Source organism: Pelmatolapia mariae, linkage group LG12, assembly GCF_036321145.2.
Source record: "Pelmatolapia mariae isolate MD_Pm_ZW linkage group LG12, Pm_UMD_F_2, whole genome shotgun sequence".
In the NCBI taxonomy this organism is placed as follows: Eukaryota; Metazoa; Chordata; class Actinopteri; order Cichliformes; family Cichlidae; genus Pelmatolapia; species Pelmatolapia mariae.
In genome coordinates this window covers 23589968-23607227 of record NC_086237.1, presented here as the reverse complement: position 1 = coordinate 23607227, position 17260 = coordinate 23589968, and the positions used below count along the sequence as shown (strand labels likewise).

General features: G+C 40.4%; 1 protein-coding gene across 4 annotated transcripts in view; it reads right to left on the bottom strand.

Annotated features, from left to right (window-relative positions):
- The window catches only part of osbp2b (oxysterol binding protein 2b), a 51516-nt gene that overhangs the window by 15523 nt on the left and 18733 nt on the right, over positions 1-17260 (bottom strand). For all 4 annotated transcript variants that reach the window (XM_063489509.2, XM_063489511.2, XM_063489510.2 and 1 more), the window contains one exon: positions 1343-1593. In XM_063489509.2, the coding sequence (XP_063345579.1) occupies positions 1343-1593 (251 nt within the window). The remainder of the gene's footprint in view (positions 1-1342; positions 1594-17260) is intronic.

The window sequence follows — 17260 nt, the reverse complement described above, 5'->3', positions numbered from 1 at the left end:
ATTTTGAGCACTGGCCTTTTACACAATGTTAAGTGCAATCCTCGTTACAACTTTTTTTTTTTTTAAATTATAAAACATTAGTTGATAAATTCAAACTAATTGCAACCCAAAATGGAACTAATCTTAGTAAATTATTTTAACCCCAAACAAACCAAAACGAAACAAAAAAGCTTCAACTGAAAGTCATGCATTAGAAGTCAAATAGCAATCAAAATCTAAGCCACTCGTAGAAGCGGAAAGAAAGACCAACCTTGTATGATTTGTCTTTAGTCAGACCAGGTCTGTCAGTTTAACTGTAGTCCAGAAGGCTCTAACATTCCTCACCAAGCAGGGAGGGTCAGGGTTTTGAGAAGAGTGGGGAGCTGGGGCTATTCCTGTCACCCCCACCCACTATCATATCCAGTATCACGTTTGCATGACCTCAATTCTATATGAACTGTCATCCATTACTAAACAGACAGCTAAAACCACAATATTCACTGTAAAGGAAATGGAAACTGGGCCAGATAACAGTAGAGCATACACGTAATCAGATAAAACATTTGGCAGTAATGACCAACTTGGTCATATTGGAGCCTGTGTTTTGCTACATGTGATTCTGAACGTTAAATAGCAGCGAACAACAATTTGCTACATAAAGATGCTGTGGTTTCACTGCACAAAAGAGAAAAATTGTGAAGCAGAGAACAGAGGAGAGCAAAAAAACAAAAACATGCAAACAAACAAAAAAGCAGTTAGAGACTCATCAATGGTTGTGGCTAGCTTCTGTTTGCCTCTGTACACAATATTTCTATCTGTTTATGGAGGGGGGAAAGTATACCAGAGGCACTCATTTGGTTTGAGGTGCTGGTGTTTAAATGTCGTATACAACAAATCATCTACCTCAATCTCCCCCTATCTTAACATCCTCTTCTTTCACAACAACCCTCTCCTTGTCCTCCTTCCCCTTCATCCATGGGTTTCCGCTGGCACCCTGCTGTCCAGAAGCAACGGAGGCGATGATTTTAAATCCGACCAATCTGGTACGGAAATCTTATTCTTGATGATTTGGCCCTGGATGCTCTTCCTGACATAACCCTCCCCATTTAGGCAGGATTGGAACTGCCACTAGGAGTACCCTGACTTGTGTCCCCCACATCATCTATCAGGATCTGGTCGACCTCCATGCCTGCAGCCTTGGTCTCTTTAAACACACTACACTGTGAACTGATCTCATCTCTCATTGCTCACAAACCAGGACTGGCACTCCTGTCATACCGATCATACCAAAGCATGTGGGACACAGATCACTCACTGCTAACCCCTGCCGTGTCTTGCAGCGCGGTCTGTCACAGCTACTTACATTGATCATAGCATTGGAAGTGATGCGGAAGAGGGTGGCTCGCTCGTTGACTGCCTTGATTTTTTCTCCTCCCTCCACAGGGACTTTCAGGCCTTCGAGTTCACTCAGGGAGCGCTGCAGGGCCGCCCCGTGCTTGGCGATCAGGTCATTACACGTGCTGAGGTCATCGAGCTTGCTGATAAGTATCTTCAGGGTGCCCTGGATCTCGCTGCGGTCTGACTGGGACGTGGGCTCCTCGTCCCCTGAGTCATCTAAATGGCAGGGGTCACATAAAAAAAAAGAACAATTAATACCTAATAGAAAATGCATTTCTTAAGTTTTCCTAAATATCTAATGAACTTGTGCAATCAAAGAAATATCTGATTTCTCAACTGTTCTGTGAATTTCACTGTCCAACCTATGACACAGATAACTTTTTATAGACACTGTAGTGTTAACCGAGAAAAGATGTGAAGTTACTGGGCCACAGTTTGTTCTTACAGTTATTTTGTTTTCTTAAGGGACAGTCTGAAAACAGTTGTCCCTTAAACAGTTGAAGAAATTCTTGCCATTCTCTTTTAAAAAAATGTAAGTGTAGTGTAAGTTTTATAATGCCATTTAATGTGGACAGCTTATCTGTAACCATGAGCTCTGTGAACCTTTGAAGCAGCAGCAGCAGCAGCCTTGCCCTGTGGTATCTCTAAACAGAGGTTACTCAAGGTTAAAGAAAACATATGAGAACAGTATTGCAGTGTCAGCTCTGTGTGACACGCATATACACATGCACCGCAAGCAGAAGGACACGCACAGAAAGACGGAAATATACCAAGGGGTAAAAACACGAGTCCACAAACAGCCTAGCAACATGGTTAAAGAAGCAAATCCAAAAAAGGAAGTAGAACCATAAAGCTTTAGGAACAAATATGATTTATACACAAGCTTCATGAAGAACAAACTCTATTATGAAGGATTTTATTGGAGGATTTTAAGCCTACAATCGATTCTGGACAGAGACCTTGATGTATGTCACAGCCCAACGTTCCTATTTTTTTTCTGTGTGGTACTTTATCTATCAAATAGTTCATCTTGTGGTTTATGCGTTATGTCCCCATAACTTTCTGACCACCAGGACACTCTGCTATAAAGCATTTTTAAAAGACCACCAGGGAACTTTTTAAATCAAGATATATTCTTTTCCAAATCTGATTTCACACGAATACTTCCCCACATCTGTGCTGGGCGTTTCTATCATCATAAATAAAAAAACAAGCCCATATGGTGGGGATAAATCAAAAAGCACCAGCTTAGGTGCAAGCGTCCTTGTTCTCGACACATTATGGCATGTTGAAAAGCTGTAACATCCCAACAAGCACACCAGAGGAGAGGCATCTAAAATTACTGCCGCCGCTGGAGCAAAGAAAACAGATGACAAGATGGGAGGAGGAGGAGGAATGGGAGGGGAAGACAGGCTGAAAAGCAACGAAAATGAGGACGAGAGGGACACTGCTTATCTCAACATAGAAAATATATTCCTGTATTAGTGAGGTTAAAAGTTCGAGTGTGGAGAGAAATTCTTTTCACCCTCTAATCCACCCTGCTGACCCTCTAATGCTCTAATGTCTGTAGAATGCTGTTCTGCGGGCTTCTACACCCGAGCCTGCAGAGTATGCCTTGTCACGTTGAAAAGGTTCATTATGCAGCTGACAGGAAGACTGTCATAGTAGTGGTGAGTGGAAAGAGAAACACTTTCCCGTAAGAACATGGCAGCTGGCTGTGACTTCAAAGGAAAGACACTATCACCTCTTTCAAGACCATTTACACTACACAGATAGAACATGGATCTCTGCCTGGGGGCTTTGTTGTAATAGCCTGGTAGACCCAGACATACATCATTTACTTCAAAAGTTCAAATTTGACTAGCAGCATTGTCCAGAGGTTAAAAAAAAAAAAAAAAAAAAAAAAAAAGTAGTACAGATGCATATTCAGTGTCTGAACTCTTAAAAAACTATGCTCCATTTACTGTACTACTACACTCATTTTTTTTTTTTTTATAAAATACAGCACTTTGAGTACTAATAACAATAACTTGTTATATAACAGCAACATTTTTCAGACCTAATAACTTAAAGTTAAGTTATTTTTAATAGAGATTCACCAGTTGACTGGGATCTGTGAATTTTTTCCCTGATCAGCTGGTTAGTTGTGCTAACATGCTAACAGTCACATGCTAACATTGGCATAGAAACTCATCACTGTGAGCGAAGACATTAAGTTCACCAAAGTAAACTGCCAATGAACCAACACAAAAACACTTAAATCACTTTCATCTAGCAGAATATGAGTATTTTAAGGAAGCTAACAAAGACCAAGTGGCTAAAGCTAAAGCTATCCAGGACGCAGAGCGAACCACAACCCAGCAGTCTGGAGCAATGGATTAAAGTAGACCAGTAAAAAAGAGTTGTTGAAGTTCATGTTCCTCAGGTGAAGTTATCAACATATTTTGTAATAAACATGTTTTCTAGGTTGTATTGTTACTACAAAAACAAACAAGTCTTGATGCATGCTCAATCATCCAGGTAAAGAAATCCCCAAAAGTTGAGTTTGTTCATCTGGACGTAGCGTTTTCAGTGGGACAAATGTTTCGTTACTCATCCAAGTAACTTCTTCAGTCTCAGCTGACTGCAGGAGGGAGGGACAAGCAATTAATTAGCAGTTGACTGCAGATTTCCCCAAGCTTATAAACAGTACCTTTGATCACATTAATGACCAAGAAACTGTTTCCATCATTGTGCAAAGGTACTGTTTATAAGGTTGGGGAAATCTGCAGTCAACTGCTAATTAATTGCTTGTCCCTCCCATGACTGCAGTGGTTACGGTTATTAGTGCTATCATTTTTTTTTTTAAACTACTACTGCAGTAGTTAAATAGACAAAATGAAAAAATTCTGTTCTGTTCTAGTTGTAGTACAGTAATGTACTACAACTAGAAAAGATGAACACAGAATAAAATAAAAATCTCACCATGTTGGAAATCCTGGGTGTCCATTTTAATCCAAAGGTACCCAAGTACATCCAGTAAGATGCAGCACACACACACAGGCCACTGATCTCTACTGCCTGTGGGACTTTGTAAACATGCTCAGGAGGATTTCAGAAATTCAGCTGCCTGGTCATTAGAAAGAGAAGAGATAAAAACTAAGCAGTCCTGTCAAAGACCAGCCCAGCACCCCTGCAGCGATAACAAATCCCAATAGAAACCTAGGTTGGAAAATGAAACTAGCATCCTCCCATTACCAGTACAGTAGGTCTCCAATTACACAAAATTTCAGCAAAGTCACTGCAGAGAAACTCAAGAAAAGAAAAGGAAAAGGCTGGCGATATAAAGTCACAAAATCGACTGGACTGTCTGTTAAAACTGCAGAGCAAACAAAACTAGGAGAAAGTGAAAAAGGTGAATTGAAAGACCCAAAGAGCAACTTCAGAGAGATATGGACAGGCTAATGAAATTAGCCCTAAATTGATAAAGCATGACTATGTCAGTGCAGCTCTAAACTGATTTAAACAGTTAGTGGCTTAGTTGGTATGGCGTTGAACTCGATCCCACAAGGCAGCAATTCGCCATTTTCAAAAATTATGCAATTGGATAATTAATTTACACACCCATGTTCAAAACTTTTGTTTTTGATTATATAGTTTGAGGGGTTTTTATTTAACAAAAATATCTATATTTCTTAACAGCAATGTTACATTTATGATTTCACTGAACAAAGAATAGTTTGTGGACCGACAGCAACATTCAAGAACGTCTGTTAAAAGCATAGCATGATGAATCTGGGCCTCAAGTTTCTTAATAAATCATTGAGGTTATGCACAAAACATTGGAGACTTTGCCTCAATGAAATCAAAACCATGAAACTTCCTTTCTCATTGAAAATCAGGTTTGCTGGGATGGTAGGGTGACGAACCGTCCTCTTTTCCCCAGACATGTCCACTTTTCACGTTCTGTCCGGGGGGATTTTCGAGACGGATGAAAATGTCCGGGTTTTCCTATAGGCCTACAGAGGACCCATATGTGCAACGTCATCCCCGAACTGCTGTGTTAAGTGTTGTTCCACGCTCACAGACGGGACAGAGCGCGCAGCGGCGCGCTCAAAAGATGCCAAAGCGCAAGTGCATCTTTTCAGACAAACTGCAAAAGAAATTTCCCTCGTACCATCCCGGTCGGAATAAATGGGAGGCGTAGTGCACTGTGTGCAGAGCTGGCACAGACGTTTGTGTGTCTTACAAAGGTTACTTACACGGACACATAAAAACATAAAAAGGCTGTGCGAGGAGAAAATTCATCTAGTAAGTTGACTGAGTTCTTTGTTACACCTGGGAAAAACGAGGATGCTGTTGTATGTATGCTGTTTTTGCAGCAAAGGTGCACTGGCATTTCATACTATGAAGCATCCCAATAGCTACAGATCCATGGATTGTACTAGTGTGTTACTAAAAATAATAATAATAATAATAATAATAAAAAAATCAAAAGCATTTCCAGACTTTAACACAGCTAAAAAGTTCAGCAGTGCCCGCACCAAGACTGAAGCTATTGTCAATGGTGTGATAGTGCTGAAGCTCTTAATGAAATCCAGTACGGTGGGATTTCTCAGACTTAAGTAACCATGGAACAGAGAAAATATTCCCAATCATACTTTGACTGGAAGAATGGTGGCGTGCAAACAAAATTAATTGAGGTTAGAAACACCAAATGAGACAGCAGAAACCATTGCACAATACCTCACTGGTAGTTTTTCTTATACAGATGAGGCATTATTTCTGTAACATTCTTTAATTCCAGAGGTTTTTAAGGTTTTTTTTGTTTGGTTTTTTTGCACTTGTTGACTTGTAAAAGCTTATATGACATTTTTTTATTTCACCATTCATTAACCGCACAGATAAAGCATCTTTTAAATATGTTAAAATTTTCTTTAAGCAAACAGTATTATTAAAATTCTTCATGACTGGGCCAAGTGTCCTCTTTTTTGGAAATCAAAATATGGTCACCCTAGTAAAGTCACCACTAACTAAGCCAAACACTAATGCTCACGTTTAAGAGTGTGAAATTACATAGACTCTGGATAATATCAGGATAACTTGAGAGCTGCTGTGACAAGAAAAAAAAAGAAGCCCATGAAGCCCATGACCATGGAGAGCACTGAACAAATTTTAAATAACGGGGGATTTCACTAACTGGTGGTGATCCCATTCCACTGGTAAATTAGATGTACAGCTGGGACCATTTGATATTAAATTCAAATACGTGGCTGGAAAAAGAAACATCCAAAATTGCAGTGATGCCTGGCTCATATTATTTACCCCCATTCTGCCAAAGAGTTCAGCAGCTCTCAGTGATGCCACTTAAAAATAAACTGTCACATGTACCAAAGCATATTTGTGCAGAAGAGACTGCTTACAGTACACCGCCTGCAAAATAAATTCTCCAACCAAAAATCATTCTAATTCAGATTTTGGATTTGGGTTCTACTCTGTTGACACCCTGCACCTTTAAGCAGAAACCAGAAAACAAAGGTTTTTTTCCCCCCAAGTAGTAGAAATGCCCTTTCTGTAATATCCCTTCAGATCTATACAGCAAAAACAAAATGTTAAGCACAACTTGACAAGACTGAATACTGTAGAAGAAAATCCTTTGGGTTTGCACCAAGTGGGTATCACTTGGACTTCAATTAACAAATTAGTAATGGCTTTTACAATAAACCCATGTCACTAAAATGCTGATCTATGTTATTTATGTATTGGCGCCACTGCCTAGCCCACCTATTTACATCTCCAACCACTTCCCTTACAACAGCAGATGTTGATAGATGGTTTCTCAGAACAAAGTCATTACCATGCCAGTCATGCTTCAAGGGTGAACTACCTTCAGTACCTCCCCCATTCCCCCACAGCCTACTACCTCGAAGAACCTTACATTAACACAAATGTAAGTCTACCTCCAAGTCTACCTACTCCATCCTCCTTCTCAGACCAATTTAAACAATTATTTGTGTCTAGCATAAACTAAGCTACACACATGTGTACTGTATAGGTCATAGCTTGTCCAATCACAACATTTCATTACATGGACACAAAGCAGCTAGCTTCTCCATATGTATACGACTCCTTTGTCCTTCACTCATTCCCCACTGTCAATCTTTGTAGCGAGCACCCAAGTTTTGAGTGATGGAAGAAGTGGAAGGTGGAGAATAGGCAGCAGAAGTATGTAATTGGATGAGCAGTAGTTTGCTATCTCACTGTCAGGGCTCGTCTCTCTGCGAGTCCCTGAGGGTAGGCTGTCAGATCAGTGGAGCCAGGCCTGTGGCTGTCAAGAAGTTACCCTGTGGCATAATATGCAGACGTATATTAAAAAAAAGAAAAAAGAAAGGAAATGTGAAAAATGTACTGTCCCTCCGGATTAATGATGGTAACATGCTGCTAATTCAACGGGACACTAGTGTTTTTTTGTTTTTGTTTTTAAAATAGCTCTATCGAGAGAAAAAAAAAACAAACTAAAGTTTTTATTCCTCATGATTTTCAGAGTTTCGTTTTTTTTGGGGGGGGGGTTACGAGTCACAATAACAACTGAGCAGCTGACTGTGGAGGCCGGTTTGAAACCTGCAGCATGTATTACATTTATTATGACGATAAAAAAGAATGAATTCATCATTTCAACATTAGGAAATGAAAACTGTTTAATTCCAAAACAGAGTCATGTTGACACATACATGCTCAACAAATGTATTAGATCACCTGTTATGAAAACAGGAAAACACAGGAGCTTCAGTAAATTCATGATTTTTCTACCAAATTTTACACCAGACTTCTCTGAGTAGACAGAAATGAATGAAGTGCAACATTTAGCCACCAAGACAATTATTTGTCTTGGTGGCTATGAACACAGTTTTCAGATCTTGCCACAGATTCTCGATTGGATTTAGATCTGGACTTTGACTGGGCCATTCTAACACATGGATATGTTTTGTTTTAAACCATTCCATTGTTGCCCTGGCTTTATGTTTAGGGTCGTTGTCCTGCTGGAAGGTGAACCTCCGCCCCAGTCTCAAGTCTTTTGCAGACTCCAAGAGGTTTTCTTCCAAGATTGCCCTGTATTTGGCTCCATCCATCTTCCCATCAACTCTGACCAGCTTCCCTGTCCCTGCTGAAGAGAAGCACCCCCAGAGCATGATGCTGCCACCACCATATTTGACAGTGGGGATGGTGTGTTCAGAGTGATGTGCAGTGTTAGTTTTCCGCCACACATAGCGTTTTGCATTTTGGCCAAAAAGTTCCATTTTGGTCTCATCTGACCAGAGCACCTTCTTCCACATGTTTGCTGTGTCCCCCACATGGCTTGTGGCAAACTGCAAACGGGACTTCTTATGGTTTTCTTTTAACAATGGCTTTCTTCTTGCCACTCTTCCATAAAGGCCAACTTTGTGCAGTGCACGACTAATAGTTGTCCTATGGACAGATTCCCCCACCTGAGCTGTAGATCTCTGCAGCTCGTCCAGAGTCACCATGGGCCTCTTGGCTGCATTTCTGATCAGCGCTCTCCTTGTTCGGCCTGTGAGTTTAGGTGGACGGCCTTGTCTTGGTAGGTTTACAGTTGTGCCATACTCATTCCATTTCTGAATGATCGCTTGAACAGTGCTCCGTGGGATGTTCAAGGCTTGGGAAATCTTTTTGTAGCCTAAGCCTGCTTTAAATTTCTCAATAACTTTATCCCTGACCTGTCTGGTGTCTAAATCCAATCGAGAATCTGTGGCAAGATCTGAAAACTGCTGTTCACAAACGCTGTCCATCTAATCTCACTGAGCTGGAGCTGTTTTGCAAAGTAGAATGGGCAAGGATTTCAGTCGCAAGATGTGCAAAGCTGGTAGAGACATACCCTAAAAGACTGGCAGCTGTAATTACAGCAAAAGGTGGTTCTACAAAGTATTGACTCAGGGGGCTGAATAATTACGCACACCCCACTTTTCAGTTATTTATTTGTAAAAAAAAATGTTTGGAATCACGTATGATTTTCGTTCCACTTCTCACATGTACACCACTTTGTATTGGTCTTTCACGTGGAATTCCAATAAAATTGATTCATGTTTGTGGCTGTAATGTGACAAAATGTGGAAAAGTTCAAGGGGGCCAAATACTTTTGCAAGCCACTGTATTTCAGGACTCTTTTTCTATTATTCATACTGGTCTAATGAAGGTCCAGTCAAAATAGCCATATTTGCTGAAAGAGGGTAATTTCCTGATTTCTAATCAGTTGTGTGAGACAATACATTTGGACAACAGGTTATTGTCGAGCCCTGACACCGTCACTTATTTCAACATAAATGCCCTTTATGTTTCCTGATGTTTCAGATATCCACATAGAGGGAAAATGCATTTATTTTTATTTTATTATTATTATTTTATTTTGCATTTCTGTTTTGACTTGACATAAATTTCATTTATGTAGCTAAACCTGTCACTTTGCAGAAAACATTAGCAAATTGGGATACGCGTCTCTTTTAGAAACATGAACACTCCTTTAGGAACATAGGGAAAAGTACTGAAAGTATGCCTCTTTTAGAGATGGTGACTTAAATGAAAAACAAAACAAAACATAGTAACAAACATATAGTGATTTTCTGTTTTTTTTTTAGATTGAGTGTTTTTTTGTGGGGTAAGTTGATAGTGCTTTCAAATCATATAAAGCACTTATATTTTTTTAAGACCTTCTCAGTGTGATGGGGTTTAAAGGTGAACCAACTAACTGGGCCAACTGAAAAACTAATTAAAGTCCCTGGCAGTGCATCCTTTCTACAAAAAGATATTCCCTCATTTGGAATTTTGATGAAGTTGGTAGAGGTTGTTGCCTAAAAGCTCACATGGGTGTTCAACATCTGCATTAGCATTTGCTTCACATCGTTTTCATACTTGTCACAATATTCAGTGACCCCTTATGTCCTATGGATTAGGGCGTTGTCATCCTGGAAGAGTCCACTTCCTTAAGGTTAATGTTTCATCATGGGGCAAAGGTGATCCCTCAGAACAACTTTGTATTGATTTGCAGCACGAGAGGACACGAATGATGTCAGCTAGTGGTCATGTTTTTCCCATAATCAGTTACTTGTCTCTATGTACAGTATGCCCTAATACAATTACATTTTATAAGGTTTGTGTTTGTAAATTATTTGGTTTTAAATGAAAAGTCCAGATTTTTGTTATTATATGTATTGAAAACACGCCCTTTCTTATCACAAGACGTGTAAACTTGAGACCACCCTATTTCCAGCATAAAGAGTTTGTTTCAGAACAGACAGCAGAGAAAGGAGGGATGACAGTTTTGCTGTTGGGTATTTTGATGGAGTGTGCATGAGTAAAGGAAGAAATGAGAAACAGTGGAGGGAACAAGCTAGACAAAGAGCCAGGATGAGTCCCAGGGGAGATAACTGTAATCCTGGCCAGTAATTGCCAACTGGCTCCATACCTCCCCTGAGATACATCACAAGGAGATAAACTGAGGAGACAGCAGGTTAAAACCAGTAGCATGGCGCTCCACAAGCAAATGAGAAACTGTGCAGTGTAACCCATCACTGTCCCCAGAGCTCTGCAGTACAGCCCTGGCGATGCATCCGATCGAACCCTCTCAGAAAGCAGCAAACAAAAGAAACGATTAACGCCAAACTGCAGCAACTGTGCACGAGTTTGAAGTTACAAATATAATCTGCTAGGACAAACAAAAAAAGAAAGAAAACAATCAGTCTGCTGACTACTAAACTATAGGTTTATATTGTGGTATGCTGAGTAAATTCAATTGACAAATTCCCAGTTGGTGCATCAGACCTGCGAGAGTTAAATAGCTCCAGCTTTACTGCATGCACAGTCATTGAGTTGGTTGAGGTCATTAATTATCCTACAACCTCAGAATACAAACTGAGCTCATCTACGCAGGTCTAGTCACACAGTGACATGGATATCAGGGTACTGCAGCAGTTAAAAAAAAGAAAGAAAAAAGTTTGCTGTTAAAATGGCACTCAACAGGAAAATGTGAAGCCTGTGTTTGTCATTTGAAACAGTCTGCAGTGATTTATTTGAAGGCTAATGTGTGCTATATTTGCAAAATTGAAAGGATGTATTCGTGAATAGATGTTCCCACACATAAGGCCTTCATTTATGACAATGCAAAATGCTGCTCAGGCCATTACATGAAGAGAAGGAGGGCGGTCTATGAAAGCTCTTCAGTTTGACCCACAGCTAATATACATACTTTAAACATAACAAACTCACTAGTGGAGATTTTCATGAAATCCAGCATGTTTTCATGTAATGGTCTCGCTAATTAGTCGTGAAGCATCTTCAGATACAAGTGTGATTCACAGGAAATGGTCTACTCAAAATGTAGCCACAGTGACATCATGCATTGATTAGTGGAGTTTCTACTACATCTTGGCGTTTTTAAAATATGATGAGGAAATACTTACTGGGAAACAAAGATGACAGTGTGAAGCAGCCATGCTCTAAAGCTTCATAATCTTATTGGACGACAATCTCTCCTAAATACTGACTGAGCAGCAGGGCACTGCAGGGATTCTGCACCAAGGCTGACCCTGTGCTCTGACCCTTTTTAATAAAATGCATATAGCATGCATGCAGAATAAATTTGTTGGTGTCAGGAGAGGGAGACGGGTAAAAGGTCACCTGCCTGTCCACACTGACAGTTTTAATCACCTTTTGATCAAAGAAATAATCTCAGATCAGTGACATAGACGTAACTCGTTATCAAACTGATGTGGAATCTCGCACACCCACAACACCATGAACAGAGCGTTTCCTTTTCAGATACCGCTAATATGACACACCACCCATTTTCATTAGACATCTTACAGTCAGGCACTAATGTTACAATTAAAAGGTAAAATAGTTCATGAATATATGGCTCACAAGTGTCGTTACTTTTTTGGAAATGATATGGACATAAAAGGCATTCTCTGTTATTCCCAATCATCTTCATGAACATTTAAATTAGATGTATAAGGAGGTCGCTAGATTACACCCAGCATTGTTGGCATTAAAATTCATCCTTACAATAAGGAATACATTTTCATTAACTTTCACAACTAAAACCAAAACTGTCCTACAAACAGTGACAATGGCATAGCAGTCAACAAAAGATGATTGTCACATGTGGTGTGTTTACAGTGGGTCATGTGGTATATTGGTAAAATACGAAACATCTTATTACTCGGGCTGCCGCATTTGTTGCTTGTTTCAGCAATGCCCTGGCACAGTGAACTGAGTGGTTTCCACAACTATGGCTTAATAATTTTTAGTAAACTTCTAAAAACGTGTTTATATTGCTCGACTCCAATGGAGGCCAACTTTCTTAATCTTATAGTTTCTTGACAACAAAAAACAGCCAATTCAGATTATTTTATTTCATATGCTTATTTATATCTATATGTGTGTTTTTATATGCACTCACTGGCTGCTTTATTGCATACACCTGTTATATTCCTCATTACTGTATCAGCTAATCACGTGGCGTTGACTCCATGAATTTGGGGCATGTAGCCATGGTTAAGATACCCTCGGGGAAGAAGCATGATTTATGTCACTTTAAATGTGGTATGGCTGTTGGTGCCAGATGGAGTGGTCTATTTCAGAAACTGCTGATCTGCTGGGATTTTCCCTCAGAACCACCTCTAGACAGTAACTCGATGGACCAACACATCGAATTCACCAGGGATGATATCAAAAATGACAGGTTAGCCTTCTTAGCTGTGAGATTTCCATCAGTAGTGGCGCACATTTAAAAGTTGATGTGTACCGTAAATACTGATCCACACGCGTAGGTTTAAGGTTTGACTCTTATCGTTTACTGCAGCACAAACTGGGTGTCATCAGGACACTACAATACAGACCGAACACAGATTCAGCGGCCAGGGAAGCAGAAGAACATCATATCAAGAAGGCCCTGAGTAAATGTGGTTATCCCAGCTGGACATTTGTCAAAGCTTGGAAAACACCTAAAGAAAGCTCCAGCTGTTCCAGGAAAGAAGGACAACTATTGTCTAAGCGAAAACCCTTAGCGATCCCTTATGTGTCAGGAGTATCGGAACAGTTGAGATGCATTTTCTCCAAACACCGCAGATCTGTGGCTTTTAAACACCAAAACACGCTGCACTAAAAATTCGTCCACCTCAAGGATCTGGTCCCCCGACACAAACAGAGTATTATACTGCGTACGCTGTTAAGTGCCAGGAGGATTGCAATAATTTATACATCTGTGAAACCAAACAACCTCTGGCGAAGCAGATGGCGCAACACAGAAGAGCTACCTCGTCAGGCCAGGACTCTGCAGTCTATTCACACCTACAGGCCAGTCAACACTCTTTCAATGATAAGGATGTACACATCCTGAACAGGAAGGAACGCTGGTTTGAGCGGGGAGTCAAAGAGGCCATTTATGTGAAAAGAGAAAGACCATCTCTGAATTGAGGAGGGGGCCTAAGGGTACATCTTTCACCATCTTACAAAGCTGTGATTGCAGCCATTCCCCAACTCTCTGTGAATGGTGATCATGGTCATTGATCAATGATCATGACAATTTGTATATTAGTGATCAAGAAACTCACCTCACAGCCCATTGTTCATTCAGTGGTGCTAATTTCGGTCTTTATATAAATGTACTTTTTATAAGGTTGGGGAAACCTGCAGTCAGCTGAGAATGAAGAAGTCACTTGGATGTGTAATGAAACATTTCTCCCACTGAAAACGCCACGTCCAGATGAACAGAATCGACTTTTTGGGATTTCCTTACCTGGATGATTAAGCATGCATCAAGACAACCACCTCTATAGTTTATAGGTGAATGGTCCGAAAAAGAGAAAACATCCACTGAGCAGCAGCTCTCTGGATTAAAATGCCTTGTTGATGTCAGAGGTCAGACAAGTATGACTGGACTGATTCCAACTTATAGAAAGACAACAGTAACTAAAATAATCACAAGTTACAACACAGGTGTGCAGAAAAGCATCTCTGAATGCACAACAGGTAGAACCTTGAAGCAGATGGGCTATAGCAGCAGATGACCACATCGGGTACCATTCATGAGCTAAGAACAGGAAACTGAGGCTACCATTTGCATAGGAACACTAAAATTGTACAAAGAAGATTGGCAAAATATTGCGGTCTGCTGAGTTTGAATTTCTGCTACAACTTTTAGATGGTAGGGTCAGAATATGACAAAAACAACCTAAAAGCATGGATCCACCCTGCCTTGTATCAACAGTTCAGGCTGCTGCTGCTGGTGTAATTGTTTGGAGGATATTTTTTGGCACACTTTGGGCATCTTCGTACTGACTGAGCATCATTTAAACCCCACTGTCTGAGTATTCTTGTTGACCATGTCCATCACTTGACCACAGTGTACCTATCTTCTAATGGCCGCTTCAAGCACAGTGTCACGAATGATCTCAAACTGGGTTCTTCAACATAAAGATGAGTCCATTGGGCTCAAAGGGTCTCCATAGTCACTGGATACCAATCTGAAAGAGCAGCTTTGGGATGTAGTGGAACAGCAGGTTCACATCATGGATGGTCAGCCAACAAATCTGCAGTAACTGTGCAATGCGATCATGTTAATATGGACCAAAATCTCAGAGGAATGTTTCCAGCACTGTATTGAATCTGTACCATGAAGAATTAAAACAGTTCTGAAGGCAAAAAGGAATCCAACCTGGTACCAGCAAGGTGTACCTAATAAAGAGTTATGTTTGTACACTTACTGGCATAATTAAGAAGTGCATCTAGAAAAAAAAAGGAGAGATGAACATGTCTTTGCAATACAAATGAATAAATATCAGAGTCTCTGTGATGCTCAGATTTCAGGACAGTTTCAGCTTTATGGTTTCTCTCTCTGTCAACATGGGTCAAATAAGTTTACTGAAGTACAGTACATTGTTTTTTAGTGTCCAACACTTTGTCATCTAAGAGGTAATTTCACAAAAAAAAGAGGAGGGTGTATATTAGTAATTACATTTAATTAAATATTACATCAAAACAGACAATCCCAGCCATTACATTTGTAGTGCATCAACCTTCATTTCTTTAATATCCCCGTTTAAAACTTCAAAATATCAGTGAACACTGTCTCTTCTGAGGCTTTGCAAGATATGACACTAACAGTACACACCCATATATTTAAAGTACAGGGTGGGCCATTTATATGGATACACCGTAATAAAATGGGAATGGTTGGTGATATTAAAGTCCTGTTTGTGGCACATTAGTATATGTGAGGGGGCAAACTCCTCAAGATGGGTGGTGACCATGGTGGCAATTTAGAAGTCGGCCATCTTGGATACAACTTTTGTTTTTTTCCAATAGGAAGAGGGCCATGTGACACATCAAACTTATTGGTAATGTCACAAGAAAAACAATGGTGTGCTTGGTTTCAACGCAACTTTATTCTTTCATGAGTTATTTCCAAGTTTCTCTTTGTTCACAGCCATTGACATGTCGAAGAGGGTTAACACGTGAGGAGCGGATCGAAATTGTGTTGATATCTGGTGAACGCAGTAACCGGGTCATTGCAGCAGATTTCAATGCAAGACACCCTACGAGACCACCCATCTCCCAAGCTACAGTCAGCAAACTGCTTGCTAAGTTTCGTGAAACTGGTTCATTGTTGGATTTGCCAAAATGTGGACACAAGAAAACTGTCACTAATGAAGAAACATCAGTGGCTGTCCTAGCTTCATTCAGCAAGAGCCCACAGCGTAGCACTCGCCGCATGTCACTGGAGAGTGGCATTAGTCGAACATCCCTTCGGCGGATATTAGCTACTCACAAATGGCACCCTTACAAACTCCAGCTACTGCAGCATCTCAACGAGGATGACCCAGATCGGCGCACAGAATTTGCAGAATGAGCAAAACAAAAATTGGAACAGGACCCTCAGTTCACGCAGAAGATTTTGTTCAGTGATGAGGCAAACTTTTATGTGAATGGTGAAGTTAACAAACAAAACCACCGCTATTGGTCTGACACTAACCCACATTGGATGGATCCCTCCAAGACTGTTGGAACAACAAAAGTGATGGTTTGGTGTGGTATATGGGGTACAACAATAGTGGGTCCATTCTTCATCAATGGAAACCTCAAGGCCACTGGATATTTGAAATTGCTACATGATGATGTGTTTCCCTCTTTATGCACTGAAGCTGGCACATTCCCTGAGTTTTTCCAGCAAGATGGTGCACCACCACATTATGGGTGCCAGATCCGAGCATTCCTAGATGAACAGATTCCTGGAAAGTGGATTGGTCATCCTGGGCCAGTTGAATGGCCCCCAAGGTCTCCTGATCCCCTTAGACTTTTATCTTTGGGGTCATCTGAAGGCAATTGTCTATGGTGTGAAGATACGAGATGTGCAGCACCTGAAACTACGGATACTGAATGCCTGTGCTGGCATTTCTCCTGCGGTGTTGCTATCAGTGTGTGAAGAGTGGGAGAAGAGGGTTGCATTGACAACCCAACACAATGGGCAGCACATTGAACACATTTTATAAGTGGTCAGAAACTTGGAAATAACTCATGAAAGAATAAAGTTGCGTTGAAACCAAGCACACCATTGTTTTTCTTGTGACATTACCAATAAGTTTGATGTGTCACATGGCCCTCTTCCTATTGAAAAAACAAAAGTTGTATCCAAGATGGCCGACTTCTAAATGGCCACCATGGTCACCACCCATCTTGAGGAGTTTGCCCCCTCACATATACTAATGTGCCACAAACAGGACTTTAATATCACCGACCATTCCCATTTTATTACGGTGTATCCATATAAATGGCCCACCCTGTACAATGCAACAAGCATTTTTATATTTGTATTTTAAAATTAATTTAGTTT